The sequence below is a fragment of the Ranitomeya imitator genome, chromosome 9, assembly GCF_032444005.1.
Source record: "Ranitomeya imitator isolate aRanImi1 chromosome 9, aRanImi1.pri, whole genome shotgun sequence".
NCBI lineage: Eukaryota > Metazoa > Chordata > Amphibia > Anura > Dendrobatidae > Ranitomeya > Ranitomeya imitator.
Genome location: NC_091290.1, coordinates 97,114,066 through 97,138,759, shown reverse-complemented (window position 1 = coordinate 97,138,759; position 24,694 = coordinate 97,114,066). Strand labels below are relative to the sequence as shown.

Below are 24,694 nucleotides of genomic sequence, written 5' to 3'. Positions count from 1 at the left end.
ATGTCTCAGCTTAGCGAACAGAGGTGCTACGATTAGGAAAATGGACAGAACCAGAGCAAGATGTACCTTCCTGAACTGACAATTATTCCAAACATAGTTTCCGCTTTTTGACACCTCCTAAATTATGCCCACACAACTCCTCTTGAAGACATTTTGTCTGGCGGATTGTGGGATGTTCTGGGTCTGTTAGTTTATTATATCCCCAACTTGCAGGAAATCTCCTCTAAAGGTCCCTGATGTTTGATATCAATGTCATTTTTTTTATTATTTTACCCTTACATATTGTTCAAACATGAGTTGGTTAGCCTCAATTATTGGACCTATAAGTTAGAGGTATTCTAGTGGCCCTACAGTGATGTGAGTGAATGTGACTTTCGTCCCCTCGTTACAATGCTGAAAATTTGTATCTGATAAATATCCGATTGATACAAACCCCAATATTCTTATCTGGACCCCATAGCCAAGCCATCTAAAATTTGTGCTGTACTAAACGAAGCTCTGTGCCTGGGAGAGAATAATTCTCCTATGTTAAAAAAAAAATCTCCTTTTGGTATCTGGTTTCCATTCCTGTTTAATTACCTTGCCACTGCAGGGGTTCTCTGCTTCAGAAGAGTTTAAAGCGTTCTCTCTCACTGTTCCTCTTGTTTTAATTACTTTCTCTCATGTCCTAGCTATATTTACTTTCCCTCTTCCCAATATGTTCAGTGTGATGTCTACTTCAAAGATGAAATACACATTTTAAATATCTCAATTTGATACTTAAAGGGATTGTCCAGGCTTAAACTGCAAGTCTGCAGTCACTCTGTGACTATACATTTGTAAATCCTCACATAGTGTTCATTGCACGCCGTGAGGATTATCTGGTGCCGTTGGTCATGTTGACTGCAAGACTATGATCTGCATACTTCCGGCCACATTCCGACTAGTGTATCTGGTCTCTCTCAATACTCCTGGATTGAGCAAGGCAGCATCCATCTAGTCGGCTCGTGACAACATGTATGCATATAACAACACCAGAGAATCTTCACAGCGTGCAGATTCACAAGTCTGCAGTCACATAGGGTGTTATAAATATGCTGGAATATTGGAGATGGAAACATCCTTTTTACTGTAGATTGACATAATACTGCCTATCTGAATGTTATTTAAAGGATTATTCTCACTTTCAATCATTAAGACAACATCACTCCTCTACCTCCTGGTTTTCTGCAGTGACATTAGTGTGCCCAACATGAACTGAGCACTTTCCAATGCTGCAAACCCCTCATGTGCTTCTTCGGCATCAGAGGAGCGCAGTGACACTTAAGCTGTCCGGATCCATCCAGCTCCAGAGCCTCACTTGCAGGCACTGCACTGCTTGCTTAGGAAACCAGTCACAGTTGATAATCTGCAGAGGTGACAAGTAATATAAGCATAGAGTAATACATCATCAAATTACTACTGCTTCCATTTTTGATAACATAATATTTTTAAGAAATAAATTGGAAAAGTTGTGTGAACTTGAAAGCATTTTACAATTTTACCCATTTATGTTGAGTAACCCTTATTTTAGTAGTGCCATGAATATGATAACATGGTATCGTGGACTGTACGAACCATGGCCTACCTGCTGAGATATATAACTTTTTAAAACATCGATTTACGTAGATGAATAGCTTGAAAATCCTAGGTCACAATGCAGAATAGGTGCCACCAACTATGATGTGCCATTTATAAAATGAGTTTCATATTTTGTATTGCAGGGCCACCTTAGGGTCTCATGTGGTTGCACCCATATGCTTTGTCCCCAGCTTACGTGCTAATGGAAGATTTTTCTTTTATTAACGCTTTAAAGAGTTCTTGTTATATCTTAATAGGTCACTTCATCTAGCCTTCCCTTGGAACCTCAGAGCTTGGAACCGTTGGTGGTACCCCAGTCTTCCCCTACTTGTGGGCGATCTCCTGATGTGATATCAAGCGCTTCGACCGTCATATCCCAAGATATTCCAGAAATTGCATCTGAAACACTGCAACGAAGTTGTCCTTCATCTTTATCTGTGAAAGTAGTCCAAGTAGAGAACTGTACATCCAATCAAGCACCAAGCATGAGCTCTGCTGCATCTGCTCTACAGCTTCTATCAACACGCAGCCGTAATACATCAGAGCTGGCACTTCGCCCACTGGAGTATTCCTGTTCCATCTCTGATAGCGAGCTAATAAGTGCTCCGTGTCTAGAAAATGTGAAGCTTACTGATATGGAGGAAGATATTTCTCAACCGTGGCCAGCAGCTCCCGATATAACACGAGAAACCAAAAATAATTTAATGGAAAGGTATTTCTTACATGAAAATTGTCCTTTTGTTTTTGTGTGTATGCTATTACACCAAAAATTATGTTGATACCCATCCTAATTATTGTGCTCCGGTCTTTCAGCCTTACCGATTACATACAGTTGCAGAAAGTTAGGCACATAATAATACAATCTTCGTAGACAAATTGTTATATGGGCCATACCCACAAATCACTTAAAAGTCCACTATCTGTCCATCTATTTCTTAAAAAAGTAGCTCCTCTTATATAATAAAAATAACATCTACTCCGCTCCTGTACCAGCACCGTTCAATGTCGAGGCTCACTTGACATTTTCATGTGAGCCCTGCAGCCAATCAGTGGCCGCTATTAGGATGCTGCTTTCTCACTACTGCAAACGCTCGAGGTTCCAATGAAGTAATTGAGTGCAAAGGCCCAATAGCGGCCACTGTAAAGCTGCAGGGCTCACGTGACAGAGATATCCAGCATGGGTACAGGAGATGAATATAATGTTAATTTTTTTTTTAAAAGGGAGGGGTGGGGTCTATTTTATTCGGTGAAAGGTTTTTAATGATTTTGCAATGTTTTTAACCCCTTTACCCCCAAGGGTGGTTTGCACGTCAATGACCAGGCCAATTTTTACAATTCTGACCACTGTCCCTTTATGAGGTTATAACTCTGGAACGCTTCAACGGATCCTGGTGATTCTGACACTGTTTTGTACTTCATGATAGTGGTAAAATTTCTTTGCTGGTACCTGCGTTTATTTGTGAAAAAAACGGAAATTTGGCGAAAATTTTGAAAATGTCGCAATTTTTGAATTTTTATGCAATTAAATCACAGAGATATGTCACACAAAATACTTAATAAGTAACATTTCCCACATGTCTACTTTACATCACCATAATTTTGGAACCAACATTTTTTTTGTTAGGGAGTTATAAGGGTTAAAAGTTGACAAGCAATTTCTCATTTTTACAACACCATTTTTTTTTTAGGGACCACATCTCATTTGAAGTCATTTTGAGGGATCTATATGATAGAAAATACCCAAGTGTGACACCATTCTAAAAACTGCACCCCTCAAGGTGCTCAAAACCACATTCAAGAAGTTTATTAACCCTTCAAGTGTTTCATAGGAATTTTTGGAATGTTTAAATAATATTTAACATTTAACTTTTTTTCACAAAAAATTTACTTCAGCTCCAATTTGTTTTATTTTACCAAGGGTAACAGGAGAAAATGGACCCCAAACGTTGTTGGACAATTTGTCCTGAGTACGCCGATACCCCATATGTGGGGGTAAACCACTGTTTGGGCGCATGACAGAGCTTGGAAGCGAAGGGGGGCAATTTGACTTTTCAATGCAAAATTGACAGGAATTGAGATGGGACATCATGTTGCGTTTGGAGAGCCACTGATGTGCCTAAACATTGAAACCCCCCACAAGTGACACCATTTTGGAAAGCAGACCCCCTAAGGAACTTATCTAGAGGTGTGGTGAGCACTTTGACCCACCAAGTGCTTCACAGAAGTTTATAATGCGGAACCGTAAAAATAAAAAATCATATTTTTTCACAAAAATTATATTTTTGCCCCCAATTTTTTATTTTTCCAAGGGTAAGAGAAGAAATTGGACCTCAAAAGTTGTTGTACAATTTGTCCTGAGTACGCCGATACCCCATATGTGGGGGTAAACCACTGTTTGGGCACTTGGTAGAGCTCGGAAGGCAAGGAGCACCGTTTGACTTTTCATGCCAAAATTGACAGGAATTGAGATGGGACGCCATGTTGCATTTGGAGAGCCACAACATTGAAACCCACCACAAGTCACACCATTTTGGAAAGTAGACCCCCTAAGGAACTTATCTGGATGTGTGGTGAGCACTTTGACCCACCAAGGGCTTCACAGAAGTTTATAATGCAGAGCCATGAAAATAAAACAACATTTTTTTCCCACAAAAATTATTTTTTAGCCCCCAGTTTTGTATTTTCCCTAGGGTAACAGGAGAAATTGGACCCCAAAAGTTGTTGTCCAATTTGTCCTCAGTACGCTGATACCCCATATGTGAGGGGGAACCACCGTTTGGGCGCATGGGAGGGCTCGGAAGGGAAGGAGCGCCATTTGGAATGCAGACTTAGATGGAATGGTCTGCAGGCGTCACATTGCGTTTGCAGAGCCCCTAATGTACCTAAACAGTAGAAACCCCTCACAAGTGACACCATTTTGGAAAGTAGACCCCCTAAGGAACTCATCTAGATGTGTTGTGAGAGCATTGAACCCCCAAGTGTTTCACTACAGTTTATAACGCAGAGCCGTGAAAATAAAAAATCTTTTTGTTTTCCCACAAAAATTATTTTTTAGCCCCCAGTTTTGTATTTTCCCAAGGGTAATAGGAGAAATTGGACCCCAAAAGTTGTTGTCCTATTTGTCCTGAGTACGCTGATACCCCATATGTTGGGGTAAACCCCTGTTTGGGCACACGGGAGAGCTCGGAAGGGAAGGAACACTGTTTTACTTTTTCAACGCAGAATTGGCTGGAATTGAGATCGGACACCATGTCGTGTTTGGAGAGCCCCTGATGTGCCTAAACAGTGGAAATCCCCCAATTATAACTGAAACCCTAATCCAAACACACCTCTAACCCCAATTCCAACGGTAACCTTAACCACACCTCTAACTCTGACACACCCCTAACCCTAATCCCAACCCTATTCCCAACTGTAAATGTAATCTAAACCCTAACCCTAACTTTAGCCCCAACCCTAACTGTAGCCCCAACCCTAACCCTAGCCCTAACCCTAGCCCTAACCCTAGCCCTAACCCTAGCCCTAACCCTAGCCCTAACCCTAGCCCTAACCCTAGCCCTAGACCTAACCCTAGCCCTAATCCTAACCCTAACCCTAGCCCTAATGGGAAAATGGAAATAAATACATTTTTTTTATTTTTCCCTAACTAAGAGGGTGATGAAGGGGGGTTTGATTTACTTTTATAGCGGGTTTTTTAGCCGGTTTTTATGATTGGCAGCCGTCACACACTGAAAGACGCTTTTTATTACAAAAAATATTTTTTGCGTTACCACATTTTGAGAGCTATAATTTTTCCATATTTTGGCCCACAGAGTCTTGTGAGGTCTTGTTTTTTGCGGGACGAGTTGACGTTTTTATTGGTAACATTTTCGGGCACGTGACATTTTTTGATCGCTTTTTATTCTGATTTTTGTGAGGAAGAATGACCAAAAACCAGCTATTCATGAATTTCTTTTGGGGGAGGCGTTTATACCGTTCCGCGTTTGGTAAAATTGATAAAGCAGTTTTATTCTTCGGTTCAGTACGATTACAGTGACACCTCATTTATATCATTTTTTTATATGTTTTGGCGCTTTTATACGATAAAAACTATTTTACAGAAAAAATAATAATTTTTGCATCGCTTTATTCTCAGGACTATAACTTTTTAATTTTTTTGCTGATGATGCTGTATGGCGGTTCGTTTTTTATGGGACAAGATGACGTTTTCAGCGGTACCATGGTTATTTATATCTGTCTTTTTGATCGCGTGTTATTCCACTTTTTGTTCGGCGGTATGATAATAAAGCGTTGTTTTTTGCCTCGGGTTTTTTTCTTTTCTTACGGTGTTTACTGAAGGGGTTAACTAGTGGGCCAGTTTTATAGGTCGGGTCGTTACGGATGCGGCGATACTAAATATGTGCACTTTTATTGGTTTTTTTTTTTTTATTTAGATGAAGAAATGTATTTATGGGAATAATATATATATATTTTTTTCATTATTTAGGAATATTTTTTTATTTTTTTTACACATTTGGAAAATTTTTTTTTTACTTTTTTACTTTGTCCCAGGGGGGGACATCACAGATCAATGATCTGAAAGTTTGCACAGCACTCTGTCAGATCACTAATCTGACATGCAGCGCTGCAGCGTTGCCAAGTGCCTGCTCTGAGCAGGCACTTGGTAAGCCACCTCCCTCCCTGCAGGACCCGGATCCGCGGCCATCTTGGATCCGGGTCTGGAGCAAGCAGGGAGGGAGGTAAGACCCTCGCAGCAACGCGATCACATTGCGTTGCTGCAGGGGGCTCAGGGAAGCCCGCAGGGAGCCCCCTCCCTGCGCGATGCTTCCCTGTACCGCCGGCACATCGTGATCATCTTTGATCGCGATGTGCCGGGGGTTAATGTGCCGGGGGCGGTCCGTGACCGCTCCTGGCACATAGTGCCGGATGTCAGCTGCGATAAGCAGCTGACACCCGGCCGCGATCGGCGGCGCTCCCCCCGTGAGCGCTGCCGATCGCTATGACGTACTATACCGTCCAGGGTCAGATAGGCCCAGGGCACCTCGACGGGATAGTACGTCTAAGGTCACAGAGGGGTTAAAATGTGAGATGACATTTTTTTTTTTAAGGAATTCTTAGGGTATGTGCACACGTTGCGGATTCTCTGCGTTTTTTGCGGTGCAGAAATGCTACAGATCCCCAATTGATTTACAGTACAATGTAAATCCAATGGAAAAAAAAAAAAAGCTGTGCACACGTTACGGAAAATCCGGTGCGTAAACGCTGCGGTTTAAAAGAAGTAGCATGTCACTTCTTTTTTGCGGATCTGCAGCGTTTTTTGTACCCTTTCCGTTATAGAAATCCGCAGGGGTAAAAAACACATCAAATCCGCCCAAAAAAACGCACAAAAAATGCTGCGGATCTGCACAAAAAAAGCGACAAATCCGCAGCAGCGTTTTCTGCCAGGAGAGGCAGAATTCGCACCAGAAATTGCTAAGGCTAACGTGCGCACATAGCCTTTCAGTTCAAACTTGTGGCGCTGGCTACTGTTTGCTCTAATTCTTAGTAGGTATTAATCATCATCATGATGATTAATTTAGTCATTTGACTCCACATCTTTTTTTTTTTCTCAGAGAATACTACAGTGGACAAACAATTAAGATAATTTGCTTCCTACTTTGTCAGTCTGTTCCCTTCAACACAAAGTTAGGTTTATATAGAGTAGTGTTCAAAATAATAGTAGTGTGTTGAAAAACAAGAGTTAATAATAAAATCTTTATACTAGTTTTTATTCCTATTCACTGGGAACATTGCACACTTCTCTAATTCAAAACATGAAAAGAAATGTATATAATTTTTAACTACTTTACAGAAAGTAACAAAATATGAACACTAGGGTGTTAAAAAAAAAATAGCAGTGTCTGTATTTGTGTTTACCAACTCACAACATGTACTATTTTTTATGACGATTTAGCATTCCTGTGAATCACTAACCTAATAATTAGTTGTATACCAGCAGTTTTTTAGAACTGCTTCACATCTATGTTGCATAGTCAACCAACTTTTAACACCTGTCAACTGTTAACCCCTTAGTGACGGAGCCATATTTCTGAAATCTGACCACTTTATTAACTATGGTACCACTGGCGGACACAGTCAGAAAAGGGCCCCTGTGCAAGAACAATATATGGGCCCTTTGCAGCCCGAGAACTCCTAAAAATGCAAACTTGCACTTGCTTTGGAGCGAGAAATGGGCCCCCTTACCTCTTTGGCCCCTGTGCAGCTGCACAGGTTGCACCAATGGTATGTCCGCCCCTGTCTGGAACGCTGCAACAAATCTTAGTGATTTTGAGACTGTTTTTTTCGTGACACATTATACTTTGTGATAATTATAAATTTAGGTTGATATGTTTTTTTTTTTTTAAATAAAAAATATCAAATTTGCAAAATTTTTTTTAAAAAATAGCATTTTTCAAACTTTGAATGATTATCCCTTTAATCCAGATAATCCTACCACAGCAAAACATTAATAACTAACAATCCCACATGCCTGCTTTACACCAGCACCATGTGTAAAATGTTCTTTTTTTTTTTGTTAGCATTTTAGGAGGTTTAAAAATGTAGTAGCAATTTTTTTTATTTTCAAAGGAAATTTGCAAAATTAATTTTTTAGGGACCTATCCATGTTTGAAGTGCCTTTAGTGGTCCCATATACTGGGAAACCCCCAAGACTTATATCATATTAAAAACAGCACCCCCTGACATATTGAAAATTGCAATCAGGTAGTTTATTAACCCTTAGGGTGATTTTCAGGAATTAATGCAAGGTGGCATAACAGGAATGAAAATGTGTATTTTTACCACCTAACTTCTGAACAGGTTACAACAGCCATCAGACTCTAAGGCCACTATTTGGTCATGAATTGCCATGGCAAACATCAGGACCACACAATCATGATATGAGGGCACCAGTTGTTATCCATTTATATGATGTAGTCACTATTGACAGCAGCATCTAAGGGGTTAAACAGACATGGACGGTGACAACACTGATCGTGGCTGATGCAGAAAGTTGTCACCCAACACCTGCTGGATTGTCAACTGTATGGGGATGCTGTTCTCTTACATCTCGAGTCAGTTAAGACTTATTGGCGGTCATTAAGGGGTTAATCCTGCCCAGGATGCTTGGAATACATCCCACAATTTGTTGGCTTTGCCTTTTGAGGCGTCATTTTTTATGTCGCCCTACAGGTGTTCTATCTGATTAAGGTCAGAAGATTGAGCTGGCTTATTCATAACCTCTATTTGTTGGACTGTAACCAAGAGTATTCTCGTCTCTCTGGTTTAGCTTTCCATTGTAAAGCACTGGAGATCATTTTAGCTGAACAGACGATCATTGTCTGCACTTCTTTGTAAGATTTATCCTCTCCAATCAACTTTTTAATCAAAGTACGCTGTTCTTCTGAACAATGTCTCGAACGACCCATGTTTCTCAGGCTTTCAAGGAGAAATGCATGTACAACATGTCCTGGCTTCACCCTTAAATAAGAGCCACCAGATTCACACCTGTTTCTTCACAGAATGATTGACCTCCGTAATTGAACTTTGCACTGCTATTACTTTGAACACACCCGCTTTCAGTTATTCTAAAACACGAGCTCAAAAAAATGCATTTCATAAATGCTGAGTCTGGTGGTTTTCTTAGAATCTTCTGCATCAACTAGTAAATCGTTTGACATGTGGTAATATAATTTATACCAATATGGTTAACATTCATGTTTTGCGGTCCAACAATGGCACACGATGCATCGACTGGCCATGGGTCCCCTGACCGGAATTCAATGGCCTCTTTGGTATTTAGACTATGTGCCCATGTCCTGGATGGAGCAGTGCATTAGACACAGCATGTTTTCCCTGTGTCCAAACCACTGCGTTCTGTAGAATGCAGTTAAATCTGCATGTGTTCATTGAACCATGCGGTTTTAACACTTTCAAGACAATCCATTGATGTAATTTCTCTTGCAGAGACTAATGACTCTGCCCAAAAAATTGACATGCTGCTCTTCTGGAAGACGTGCCTCATGTCAGTTTCTGTGGATGATCCGCAGGTTGACATAGTTTCATAGTGGACATGGGTTTTCTAGAAATCCCATTTACTATACTGTACCATCTGGCCGCTGTTGTTTTTATTCTGCATAAATACTCAGCGTCAAAACCGCAGCAATTCCTGAACTTGGGAATACTTCAAATACTGTTGCGTTTGGGTGAGGAGATCTGCGTCTAGTCTACACATCATGGTCTGTAAACGAACCGTGAAACACATATGTGAATCCTACTTAAGATTGTAAGCTGCATTTTTTTTTTTTACATTATTTATAACTTTTTTCAAAAATAAGCCTTTTGACAATGGAATGTTAAAACAATGGAATGTTAAACCAGCTCATATGTATAGAGACCTCCCAACTCTCCCAGAAGGATCTGTTTCGGACTGTTGATCCATAACAATAACCATAACCAAAGGAATCTTGTAGCAGCTCTATCAGAGAGCACAAACTAAACTCTTCTGTGTGTGTAAGTCAGGATAACTGGCCATTTATCATACAGTGAATGTTTACAACTTCATTACATGTGATTTACACCACCATCAAATCGATATATACCATGAACAAAGAGTGGACACAACACCAAAGAATCCACATTTAGTGATCGGAATAATGGCAAAACAGAACATGGACATTGGTTGATAGGAGATTTAAAGAACATTTCTAATTCATTATAGACCTCCCAAGATACTTTTTATAGCCAGGTTCATTAACAATCTCTTTGAATCCAATGTATGTCCCAAATGGTTCAACTGTGTTATTTTAATCGCTTAACGACCCCCGATATGCATTAAAGGGAGTCTGTCAGCAGACAGCTTGGTGTATTGGTTAAAAAACAAGATGTCAGTAATGCCTCTTATCAAACTCTGTGGTTTTGTTTGCAATAATTGTTGTAGCACCAGGATCTTTATCATTACTGTAACCCAGCAATGCTTTGATAGGCATCTCACTGTCTATGTATATTGTTAATACAGAGCCTGGTGTGGGCGGGGGCAGCTTTTCAGCTCTGCTTCATTGCTAAATCTAAAATTTCTGATAGTGTCAGAACGGCTGCAACCAGTAATCTAAGTGATAAATCATTGGATTCAGCTTCTCTTTGCCTACATTATGCTGCTCTCAGATGAGGTAGCAGATACTTGTTGACAGATTTCTTTAAAAGCTGCGACTGCTAAGGGGCCTTTATTTCTCATTGCTGTTTTTTAAAAGGTTGATTGGGAATAAGAGAATAAGGTCACCCCGTGGGTCAAAAATTCCTGTACATTACAGCTGGCACCCTGTGGCATCGGCCCCGGATGGTTTTGTAGGTGATCAGGGCTGAATTACTCCTTAACCCCTTCCCGACCTGTGACACAGCGTATGCGTCATGAAAGTCGGTGTTAATCCGACCTGTGACGCATATGCTGTGTCACAGAATGATCGCGTCCCTGCAGATCGGGTGAAAGGGTTAACTCCCATTTCACCCGATCTGCAGGGACAGGGGGAGTGGTAGTTTAGCCCGGGGGGGTGGCTTCACCCCCCCGTGGCTACGATCGCTCTGATAGGCTGTTGAAAGTGAAACTGCCAATCAGGGCGACTTGTAATATTTCACCTAAAAAACTGGTGAAATATTACAATCCAGCCATGGCCGATGCTGCAATATCATCGGCCATGGCTGGAAACACTGATGTGCCCCCACCCCACCGATCGCCCCCCCAGCCCTCCGATCTGTGGTCCGCTCCCCTCCGTCCTGTGCTCCGCTCCTCCGTCCTCCTGTCTGCTCCCCCGTGCTCCAATCCCACCCCCCGCACTGCGATCCACCCCCCAGCACTGCGATCCACCCCCAGCACTGCGATCCACCCCCAGCACTGCGATCCACCCCCCAGCACTGCGATCCACCCCCCCCCCCGCACTGCGATCCACCCCCCCGCACTGCAATCCACTCCCCCCGCACTTCAATCCACTCCCCACCTATGCTCCCCCCCCCCAACCCCATCATACTTACCGATCCTCCCGGGGTCCGTCCGTCTTCTTTCCTGGGCGTCGCCATCTTCCATCTTCCGGCCGGCAGATTCATTTCAAGTGCATTTTGATCACTGTGATAAAACCTCACAGTGATCAAAATAAAAAAAAATACTAAATGACCCCCCCCCCCGTCCTTTGTCACCCCCATAGGTAGGGACAATAATAAAATAAAGAATTTTTTTTTCTTCCACTAAGATTAGGGTTAGGGTTAGGGCTAGGGTTAGGTTTAGGGCTAGGGTTAGGGTTAGGGTTTCGGTATATGCACACGTATTCTGGTCCTCTGCGGATTTTTCCGCAGCGGATTTGATAAATCCGCAGTGCTAAACCGCTGCGGATTTATCGCGGATTTACCGCGGTTTCTCTGCGCATTTCACTGCGGTTTTACAACTGCGGTTTACTATTGGAGCAGTTGTAAAACTGCTGCGGAATCCGCAGAAAGACGTGAAATGCTGCGGAATGTAAACCATTGCGTTTCCGTGCAGTTTTTCTGCAGCATGTGTACAGCGATTTTTGTTTCCCATAGGTTTACATTGAACTGTAAACTCATGGGAAACTGCTGCGGATCCGCAGCATTTTCCGCATCGTGTGCACATACCTATAGAATTAGGCTATGTGCACACGGTGCGGATTTGGCTGCGGATCCGCAGCGGATTGGCCACTGCGGATTCGCAGCAGAGTTCCATCAGGTTTACAGTACCATGTAAACATATGGAAAACCAAATCCGCTGTGCCCATGGTGTGGAAAATACCACGCGGAAACGCAGCGTTTTACACCTGTTCCTGAATAGGAATCCACAGGTGAAATCCGCACAAATAACACTGGAAATCCGTGGTAAATACGCAGGTAAAACGCAGTGCCTTTTACCCACGGATTTTTCAAAAATGGTGCGGAAAAATCTCACACAAATCCGCAACGTGGGCACATAGCCTTAGGGTTGGAATTAGGGTTGTAGTTAGGGTTAGGGGTGTGTTAGGGTTAGGGTTGTGGTTAGGGGTGTGTTGGGGTTAGTCTTGTGATTAGGGTTATGGCTACAGTTGGGATTAGGGTTAGGGGTGTGTTGGGGTTAGTGTTGGAGGTAGAATTGAGGGGTTTCCACTGTTTAGGCACATCAGGGGTCTCCAAACGCAACATGGCGCCACCATTGATTCCAGCCAATCTTGTATTCAAAAAGTCAAATAGTGCTCCCTCACTTCCGAGCCCCGACGTGCGCCCAAACAGTGGTTTACCCCCACATATGGGGTACCAGCATACTCAGGACAAACTGTGCAACAACTATTGGGGTCCAATTTCTCCTGTTACCCTTGTGAAAATAAAAAATTGCTTGCTAAAACATCATTTTTGAGGAAAGAAAAATGATTTTTTATTTTCACGGCTCTGCGTTGTAAACTTCTGTGAAGCACTTGGGGGTTCAAAGTGCTCACCACACATCTAGATAAGTTCCTTTGGGGGTCTAGTTTCCAAAATGGGGTCATTTGTGGGGAGTCTGCAATGTTTAGGCACACAGGGGCTCTCCAAACGCGACATGGTGTCCGCTAATGATTGGAGCTAATTTTCCATTTAAAACGCCAAATGGCGTGCCTTCCCTTCCGAGCCCTGCCGTGCGCCAAAACAGTGGTTTACCCCCACATATGGGGTATCAGCGAACTCAGGACAAACTGGACAACATCATTTGGGGTCCAATTTCTCCTATTACCCTTGGCAAAATATGAAATTCCAGGCTAAAAGAAATCATTTTTGAGGAAAGAAAAATTATTTTTTATTTTCATGGCTCTGCGTTATAAACCTCTGTGAAGGACCTGGGGGTTTAAAGTGCTCAATATGCATCTAGATAAGTTCCTTGGGGGGTCTAGTTTCCAAAATGGGGTCACTTGTGGGGGAGCTCCAATGTTAAGGCACACAGGGGCTCTCCAAACGTGACATGGTGTCCGCTAAAGATGGAGATAATTTTTCATTCAAAAAGTCAAATGGCGCTCCTTCCCTTCCGAACCTTACCATGTGCCCAAACAGTGGTTTACCCCCACATGTGAGGTATCGGTGTACTCAGGAGAAATTGCCCAACAAATTTTTGGATCCATTTTATCCTGTTGCCCATGTGAAAATGAAAAAATTGAGGCGAAAAGAAATTTTTTGTGAAGAAAAAGTACTTTTTCATTTTTACGGATCAATTTGTGAAGCACCTGAGGGTTTAAAGTGCTCACTATGCATCTAGATAAGTTCCTTGGGGCATCTAGTTTCCAAAATGGGGTCACTTGTGGGGGAGCTCCAATTTTTAGGCACACGGGGGCTCTCCAAACACGACATAATGTCCGCTAAAGAGTGCAGCCAATTTTTCATTCAAAAAGTCAAATGGCGCTCCTTCCCTTCCAAGCCCTGCCGTGCGCCCAAACAGTGGTTTACCCCCACATATGAGGTATCAGCGTACTGAGGACAAATTGGACAACAACTTTCGTGGTTCAGTTTCTCCTTTTACCATTGGGAAAATAAAAAAATTGTTGCTAAAAGATCATTTTTGTGACTAAAAAGTTAAATATTCATTTTTTCCTTCCATGTTGCTTCTGCTGCTGTGAAGCACCTGAAGGGTTAATAAACTTCTTAAATGTGGTTTTGTTCACCTTGAGGGGTGCAGTTTTTAGAATGGTGTCACTTTTGGGTATTTTCAGCCATATAGACCCCTCAAACTGACTTCAAATATGAGGTGGTCCCTAAAAAAAATGGTTTTGTAAATTTCGTTGTAAAAATGAAAAATCGCTGGTCAAATTTTAACCCTCATAACTTCCTAGCAAAAAAAAAAATTTGTTTCCAAAATTGTGCTGATGTAAAGTAGACATGTGGGAAATGTTACTTATTAACTATTTTGTGTCACATAACTCTCTGGCTTAACAGAATAAAAATTCAAAAAAATTTCGCCAAATTTCCGTTTTTATCACAAATAAACGCAGATTTTATTGACCTAAGTTTACCACTAACATGAAGCCCAATATGTCACGAAAAAACAATCTCAGAACCGCTAGGATCCATTGAAGCGTTCCTGAGTTATTACCTGCTATTCTTTGTATTATGCTGCTTGCAAGTACTTTCCGTTTCAGGAAAGCATCCACTATGTATTTCCTTTAAGTAGAGGGCTTTTCGGTCTCTTTCGTCCCCCTACATTTAGTCCAACTTGGGTCTCTCCCTAAGGTGGCTAGCATATATGTATACCTCATAAAGGGACACTGGTCAGAATTGCAAAAAACGGCCAGGTCATTAAGGTCAAAATAGGCTGGGTCATGAAGGGGTTAAATACCTCTGTCAATCATGACAGCGGTATTTAAGTTCTTAACAAGGTGTTAAAGACCCTCTGTTGCAGAATAGACCCCCATACATACGTAATTATGGGTGCTGATCGTTGTCATAGTACCCTGAGGTCATCTGATGTTACAGTTCTCAGAATATGGCAATGGAAAAATAAATTTGGTTATGTAAAATATTTTGACCATATTTCTTGGACTACAAGACACACAAAATTTAGATGAGGGAAATTGGACACTTTTTTTTAACATAAAATGAGGGCTTGTCTTAATTTAGCTTACTGGGGAAGGTGCCAGCTTTAGAGGAGTGAAGTGACAAGAGGCAGGGTTGGCTGTGTGATGCAGGAGTAGATTCCTCTCTGCGCACACATCTCCCTGCAGTGGGCTTTATCAAACTGGCCGCCAGTGTAAGCGCATTCACAGATTTAGATCTCTGCTCAATGAGAAGTGATTTCAGCCGTAGTCCTACGTCCCAGCCCAGATGATTGATTGATTTGTTATTAACAGATTAATGCACTCCCTTCCTAGCCCGATGCAGAATCCTGTGTTGCCCAGGGAGTCCTCTGGGATGCAGACCACCTGGATGGCCTTGTGGAAAGGTACCAGATGGTTATTAAGTCCTTAAAGAAACCAGGCAGTTATGCATATCCATACTGTGGTACACTGAAGTACCTTGATTCTCAAAAGAAGGTTAATGGAGCCATACATGGGGGGAGTCCGAGGTCCTAAGGAGTTGCTGAGGGATTGCCAATAGCAGCTGGAAAGGACTTAATTTTCTAGAGCAACACAAAAAGTGAAACAATCAGAACAAAAATATAATATAAATACATGCACCGCTGCTGTATTTTTGACCCGCTCCTGGCTTTGGCATACAATTACTGATTTAATATACTGACCTAATACTGAAAGCGTCCTAAGGCACGGATCACATTTATCCAGAGCTCTTACATCTGGGTTTCCTTGTAAATCTCTGAAATATTTGATTTGGACATAACTCTTGACGGAAGATTCCCTGTAATGAGGCAGATGGAGACACTGTGGATTCTGTCTGGCAGGGCTGTGGAGTTTGTAAGCCAAACCTCTGACTCCCCAATTTCTCTGGCTCTCAATTCCACGACTCCGACTCCACATCTAGCTCATTACTTAGTATGTACATAAAGTGCAGCACAGATTCATCTCAACTAAAAGCCTAGATCCTTAGATTAGGAACAGAACAGACATTTTTAAGACATTTCATAACTTTATCAAATGCTTATAAAAAAATGTACAGCACATCCAGTATTGAACTACTGTAACCAATTTATTATATATTGTTGGAGTTGGTTCATTTTATACCTAACCAACCTAAATGGACTCAGATTCCACAACTTAAACTCCACAGACTTGCTGTCTGGCCTATGATTCTTCAGTTTCCGTTGCTTTAAGCGTGCAGAAAAGTATGGCCAGCCAAAGTTTTTTGCACCTCTGAAGTGAAGGATTCCGCTGTACTAGGGCTAGACAGAGTCCAGAGTGAGGCCTATGTGCCCACGTTGCAGAAATGCTGTGGAAATGTCCGCAGCATTTCCACAACTCCCTGCCGCGGGTAAAATGCATGCTGAATTTGCGTGATTGACAGGTTGGTCACACTTGTCAAGCATAGTGCTTGACAAGTGTGACCAACTTTTTACTATTGCATGTAAAGTAAGCTGCGGAGACACCATCACGTGTTTCTCAACGCAAGCAATGAATAGCCAGGCCTTTCCCCGGGAAGGAACAACCACGGGAAGGGCAGCGTCCAATAAAGGAAAACCCCCTATGCCAAGCATGGTATCCATCCACAGACAGCTGTTTCGGGGTTTTGCCCCTCATCAGTGTGGAGTAGGAAACTGGCTATTAGGAGCAGTGCCTAGTAAAAGGCTGTGAATGTTCAGATGAATGACCTCGGGGAGACCAAAGCATCCAACACCGCGGAGACACCATCACTTGTTTCTCAACGCAGTGATCCAGAACACTGCCCCCATACCTTATGGGAAATATGCAAATGCATGTAAAGTATGGCTGCGGAGACACCATCACGTGTTGGATGCTTTGGTCTCCCCGAGGTCATTCATCTGTACCTTCACAGCCTTTTACTAGGCACTGCTCCTAATAGCCATGGATACCATGCTTGGCATAGGTGGTTTTCCTTTATTGGATGCTGCCCTTCCCGTGGTTGTTCCTTCCCGGGGAAAGGCCTGGCTATTCATTGCTTGCGTTGAGAAACACGTGATGGTGTCTCCGCGGTGTTGGATGCTTTGGTCTCCCCGAGGTCATTCATCTGTACCTTCACAACTTTTTACTATTGACGGTGCCTATGCAGCATCAATAGTAAAAGATAGAATGTTAAAAATAATAAAAAAATAAAAAATATGGTTATTCTCACCTTCTGACGGCCCCCGATCTCCTCATCAGTGTACAGGTCCTTCTCAAAAAATTAGCATATAGTGTTAAATTTCATTATTTACCATAATGTAATGATTACAATTAAACTTTCATATATTATAGATTCATTATCCACCAACTGAAATTTGTCACGTCTTTTATTGTTTTAATATTGATGATTTTGGCATACAACTCCTGATAACCCAAAAAACCTGTCTCAATAAATTAGCATATTTCACCCATCCAATCAAATAAAAGTGTTTTTTAATAACAAACAAAAAAAACATCAAATAATAATGTTCAGTTATGCACTCAATACTTGGTCGGGAATCCTTTGGCAGAAATGACTGCTTCAATGCGGCGTGGCATGGAGGCAATCAGCCTGTGACACTGCTGAGATGTTATGGAGGCCCAGGATGCTTCAATAGCGGCCTTAAGCTCATCCAGAGTGTTGGGTCTTGCGTCTCTCAACTTTCTCTTCACAATATCCCACAGATTCTCTATGGGGTTCAGGTCAGGAGAGTTGGCAGGCCAATTGAGCACAGTAATACCATGGTCAGTAAACCATTTACCAGTGGTTTTGGCACTGTGAGCAGGTGCCAGGTCGTGCTGAAAAATGAAATCTTCATCTCCATAAAGCATTTCAGCCGATGGAAGCATGAAGTGCTCCAAAATCTCCTGATAGCTAGCTGCATTGACCCTGCCCTTGATGAAACACAGTGGACCAACACCAGCAGCTGACATGGCACCCCACACCATCACTGACTGAGGGTACTTGACACTGGACTTCAGGCATTTTGGCATTTCCTTCTCCCCAGTCTTGCTCCAGGCTCTGGCACCTTGATTTCCGAATGACATGCAAAATTTGCTTTCATCAGAAAAAAGTACTTGGGACCACTTAGCAACAGTCCAGTGCTGCTTCTCTGTAGCCCATTTCGGCACCTGTAGCCCATTTCCTGCACACGCCTGTGCACGGTGGCTCTGGATGTTTCCACACCAGACTCAGTCCACTGCTTCCTCAGGTTCCCCAAGGTCTGGAATCGGTCCTTCTCCACAATCTTCCTCAGGGTCCGGTCTCCTCTTCTCGTTGTACAGTGTTTTCTGCCACATTGTTTCCTTCCAACAGACTTACCATTGAGGCGCCTTGATACAGCACTCTGGGAACAGCCTATTTGTTGAGAAATTTCTTTCTGGGTCTTACCCTCTTGCTTGAGGGTGTCAATGATGGCCTTCTTGACATCTGTCAGGTCGCTAGTCTTACCCATGATGGGGGTTTTGAGTAATGAACCAGGCAGGGAGTTTATAAAAGCCTCAGGTATCTTTTGCATGTGTTTAGAGTTAATTAGTTGATTCAGAAGATTAGGGTAATAGGTCGTTTAGAGAACCTTTTCTTGATATGCTAATTTATTGAGACAGGTTTTTTGGGTTATCAGGAGTTGTATGCCAAAATCATCAGTATTAAAACAATAAAAGACGTGACAAATTTCAGTTGGTGGATAATGAATCTATAATATATGAAAGTTTAATTGTAATCATTACATTATGGTAAATAATGAAATTTAACACTATATGCTAATTTTTTGAGAAGGACCTGTATGTTCCGTTCCCATGGATGCTTTGCACGAATGATCTTTGTGACCTCACGGTCGCTTGACCACAACATCATCTCAGGTGATTTGCCAATGCATCCCTGGGAGCTGAAACCACCACATGCACCGCTGAGTGGCAGGATAACTCCGGGGACGATCAGAAGGTAAGTATATCCCTATTTTTTATTTTAATTCTTTTTTTTTTTACATGAATATGGATCCCATTCCCTGAAGGAGAGTCTCCTCTCCTCCTGATCCTGGGTACCATCCGCACATGAAGCGTTCGGTGAAATCTGCTCTCCCAAATCCATAGGCCCCTCTTTTCAAGTCCCACTGTGCCTAAACCACAGTAAGCAGACACATGCTTGACATTATTGTAGGTGGAAGAGCTCAATTGCATAGTAACATAGTAGCATAGTTTTTAACCCCTTTACCCCCAAGGGTGGTTTGCACGTTAATGACCAGGCCAATTTTTACAATTCTGACCACTGTCCCTTTGAGGTTATAACTCTGGAACGCATCAACGGATCCTGGTGATTCTGAAACTGTTTCTTGTGACATATTGTACTTCATGCTAGTGGTAAAATTTCTTTGCTATTACCTGCATTTATTTGTGAAAAAAAATGGAAATTTGGTGAAAATTTTGCAATTTTTCAACTTCGAATTTTTATGCAATTAAATCAGAGAGATATGTCACACAAAATACTTAATAAGTAACATTTCCCACATGTCTACTTTACATCAGCACAATTTTGGAACCAATTTTTTTTTTTTTTTAGGGAGTTAGAAGGGTTAAAATTTGACCAGCAATTTCCCATTTTTACAACACCATTTTTTTTTTAGAGACCACATAGTTGCATAGTTACATAGTTATTAAGGTTGAAGGAAGACGTTAAGTCCATCTAGTTCAACCCATAGCCTAACCTAACATGCCCTAACATGTTGATCCAGAGGAAGGCAAAAAAAAACCATGTGGCAAGAGTAAGCTCCACATTGGGGAAAAAAATTCCTTCCCGGCTCCACATACGGCAATCAGACTAATTCTCTGGATCAACGCCCTATCAAGGAATCTAGTGTATATATCCTGTAACATTATACTTTTCCAGAAAGGTATCCAGTCCCCTCTTAAATTTAAGTAACGAATCACTCATTACAACATCATACGGCAGAGAGTTCCATAGTCTCACTGCTCTTACAGTAAAGAATCCGCGTCTGTTATTATGCTTAAACCTTATTTCCTCCAGACGTAGAGGATGCCCCCTTGTCCCTGTCTCAGGTCTATGATTAAAAAGATCATCAGAAAGGTCTTTGTACTGTCCCCTCATATATTTATACATTAAAATAAGATCGCCCCTTAGTCTTCGTTTTTCCAAACTAAATAGCCCCAAGTGTAATAACCTATCTTGGTATTGCAGACCCCCCCAGTCCTCTAATAACCTTGGTCGCTCTTCTCTGCACCTGCTCCAGTTCAGCTATGTCTTTCTTATACACCGGAGACCAGAACTGTGCACAGTATTCCAAGTGTGGTCGAACAAGTGACTTGTATAGAGGTAAAATTATGTTCTCCTCATGAGCATCTATGCCTCTTTTAATGCATCCCATTATATTATTTGCCTTTGTAGCAGCTGCCTGACACTGGCTACTGAATATGAGTTTGTCATCCACCCATACACCCAGGTCTTTTTCATTGACGGTTTTGCCCAGAGTTTTAGAATTAAGCACATAGTTATACAGCTTATTACTTCTTCCCAAGTGCATGACCTTACATTTATCCCCATTAAAGCTCATTTGCCATTTATCAGCCCAAGATTCTAGTTTACATAAATCATCCTGCAATATAAAATTGTCCTCCCCTGTATTGATTACCCTGCAGAGTTTTGTCATCTGCAAATATTGAAATTCTGCTCTGAATGCCCTCTACAAAGTCATTAATAAATATGTTAAAAAGAGGGACCAATACTGACCCCTGTGGTACCCCACTGCTAACCGCGATCCAGTCTGAGTGTGTTCCATTAATAACCACCATTTGTTTCCTATCCCTGAGCCAGCTCTCAACCCACTTACACATATTTTCCCCTATCCCCATTATTCTCATTTTATGTATCAACCTTTTGTTGATTTGAAGCCATTTTAAGAGGTCTATATGATACAAAATACCCAATTGTGACACTATTCTAAAAACTGCACCCCTCAAGGTGCTCAAAACCACATTCAAGAAGTTTATTAACCCTTCAGGTGTTTCACAGGAATTTTTGGAATGATTAAATAAAAATGAACATTTAACTTTTTTTCACAAAAAATTTACTTCAGCTCCAATTTGTTTTATTTTTACAAAGGGTAACAGGAGAAAAATGGACCCCAAAAGTTGTTGTACAATTTGTCCTGAGTACGCTGATACCCATTATGTGGAGGTAAACCACTGTTTGGGCGCATGACAGAGCTCGGAAGCGAAGGAGCACCATTTGACTTTTCAATACAAAATTGACTGGAATTGAGATGGGACGCCATGTTGCATTTGGAGAGCCCGTGATGTGCCTAAACATTGAAACCCCCCCACAAGTGACACCATTTTGGAAAGTAGATCCCCTAAGGAATTTTTTTTTTTAGCCCCCAGTTTTGTATTTTCCTAGGGGTAACAGGAGAAATTGGACACCAAAAGTTGTTGTCCAATTTGTCCCGAGTACGCTGATAATCCATATGTGGGGGGGAACCACTGTTTGGGCGCATGGGAGGATTCGGAAGGGAAGAAGTGCCATTTAGAATGCAGACTTAGATGAAATGGTCTGCAGGCATCACGTTTCGTTTGCAGAGCCCCTAATGTACCTAAACAGTAGAAACCCCCCACAAATGACACCATTTTGGAAAGTAGACCCCCTAAGGAACTCATCTAGATGTGTTGTGAGAGCTTTGAACCCCCAAGTGTTTTGCTACAGTTTATAACGCAGAGCCGTGAAAAAAAAAAATCCACAAAAATTATTTTTTAGCCCCCAGTTTTATATTTTCCCAAGGGTAACAGGAGAAATTGGACCCCTAAAGTTGTTGTCCAATTTGTCCTAAGTACGCTGACATCTCATATGGGGGGGGGGGGGGACGACGACCAGCGTTTGAGTGCATGGGTGGGCTCGGAAGGGAAGGAGTGCCATTTGGAATGCAGACTTAGAATGAATGGTCTGCAGGCGTCACATTGCGTTTGCAGAGCCCCTAATGTACCTAAACAGTAGAAACCCCCCACAGGTGACCCCATATTGGAAACCAGACCCCCCCAAGGAACTTATCTAAATGTGTTGTGAGAACTTTGAACCCCCAAATGTTTCACTACAGTTTATAACGCAGAGCCGTGAAAATAAAAAAATAAAAAAATTCCCACAAAAATTTTGTTTTAGCCCCCAGTTTTGTATTTTCCCAAGTGTACCTGGAGAAATTGGACCCCATGTTTGATCGCAGTTTGCCGGGGGTTACTGTGCTGGGGGCGGTCCGTAACCGCTCCTGGCACATAGTGCCGGACGTCAGCTGCGATAGTCAGCTGACACCCGGCCGCGATCGGCCGTGCTCCCCCCGTGAGTGTGGCTGATCGCGTATGACGTACTATCCCGTCAGTGGTCATACGGGCCCACCCCACCTCGACGGGATAGTACGTCATATGTCAGAAAGGAGTTAAGGTTGAAGAAAGACTTTAAGTTCATCTAGTTCAACCCATATCCTAACCTAGCATGCTGATCTAGAGAAAAGAAAAAAAAAATGTGTCAAACAGTAAGCTGCACATTGGGGAAAAAAAATCCTTCCCGACTCCACAATGGCAATCAGACTAGTTCCTTGGATCAACGCCCTATCAAAGAATCTACTGTATTTAACCTTTAACATACTTTTCAAGTAAGGCATCTAGAAATTGATAGGTCCAAAGTTGAATCCCTGTACAAATATAAACAAGAACACAAGTAACACATGTATTTTTTCACAATTTTCAAACATATGTTTTTTCACAATTGCGCATCAAAATTTTTGAATTTGATTCCTCCAAAGCAAAATATAAAGAAACAGTCATTTGACAAATCAACTGAAAGCCAATACTTTTCTGAGAAAAATTATGCGTCTTTCACCTCTTTATCTTAACTCTAGTCCGAGATATGATAAAAAATGTAAAGTCATTCCAAGCGAACATTTTCAAAACTTTGGAAGTCTGTAAAAAATTAACTGATCAAAAAAAAAATCAAAACGTTTACTTTGTAATTAACTAAATGTGTACTTATTAAAAAAAAAATCTAAAGCTGTCAGGTAAAAAAAATATTCATGTTTGGATCACTTCATATAGAGTGATCCTAACCTGTCTTGGTGTTGCAGACCCCCAGTACTCTAATAACCTTGGTCGCTCTTCTCTGCATCCACTCTAGTTCAGCTATGTCTTTCTTATACACCGGAGACCAGAACTGTGCACAGTATTCTAAGTGTGGTCGAACTAGTGACTTATATAGAGGTAAAATTATGCTCTCCTCATGAGTATATATGCCTCTTTTAATGCATCCCATTATTTTATTACGTTTTGCAGCAGCTGCCTGACACTGGCCACTAAATGTGAGTTGGTCATCCACCCATACACCCAGGTCTTTTTCAGTGACTGTTTTGCCCAGTGTTTTACAATTAACCCCTTTACCCCCAAGGGTGGTTTGAACGTTAAAGACCAGGCCTTTTTTTACAATTCTGACCACTGTCCCTTTTATGAGGTTATAACTCTGGAACGCTTCAACGGATCTTGGCGATTCTGACATGATTTTCTCGTGACATATTGTACTTCATGTTAGTGGTGAAATTTCTTTGATATTACCTGCGTTTATTTGTGAAAAAATTAAAATTTGGCAAATTTTGCAAATTTCGCAATTTTCCAACTTTGCATTTTTATGCAATTAAATCAGAGAGATAAGTCACACAAAATACTTAATAAGTAACATTTCCCACATGTCTACTTTACATCAGCACAATTTTGGAACCAAATTTTTTTTGTTAGGGAGTTATAAGGGTTAAAAGTTGACCAGCAATTTCTCATTTTTACAACACCAATATTTTGTAGGGACCACATCACATTTGAAGTCATTTTGAGGGGTCTATATGATAGAAAATAACCAAGTGTGACACCATTCTAAAAACTGCACCCCTCAAGATGCTCAAAACCACATTCAAGAAGTTTATTAACCCTTCAGGTGTTTTACAGGAATTTTTGGAATGTTTAAATAAAAATGAACATTTAACTTTTTTTTCACAAAAAATTTACTTCAGCTCCAATTTGGTTTATTTTCCCAAGGGTAACAGGAGAAAATGGACGCCAATAGTTGTTGTACAATTTGTCCTGAGTACGCGGATACCCCATATGTGGGGGTAAACCACTGTTTGGGCGCATGGCAGAGCTCGGAAGGGAAGGAGCACCATTTGACTTGTCAATGCAAAATTGACTGGAATTAAGATGGGACGCCATGTTGCGTTTGGAGAGCCACTGATGTGCCTAAACATTGAAACCCCCCACAAGTGACACCATTTTGGAAAGTAGACCCCTTAAGGAACTTATCTAGATGTGTGGTGAGCACTTTGACCCAACAAGTGCTTCACAGAAGTTTATAATGCAGAGCCGTAAAAATAAAAAAATCATATTTTTTCACAAAAATGATATTTTCGCCCCCAATTTTTTATTTTCCCAAGGTTAAGAGAAGAAATTGGACCCCAAAAGTTGTTGTACAATTTGTCCTGAGT

At 41.6% G+C, this 24,694-nt stretch overlaps 1 protein-coding gene across 2 annotated transcripts in view; it reads left to right on the top strand.

Moving 5' to 3' along the window:
* Positions 1–24,694, top strand: part of EDC4 (enhancer of mRNA decapping 4) — a 928,397-nt gene that overhangs the window by 331,879 nt on the left and 571,824 nt on the right. For both annotated transcript variants that reach the window (XM_069740123.1, XM_069740124.1), the window contains exon 18: positions 1,857–2,311. In XM_069740123.1, the coding sequence (XP_069596224.1) occupies positions 1,857–2,311 (455 nt within the window). The remainder of the gene's footprint in view (positions 1–1,856; positions 2,312–24,694) is intronic.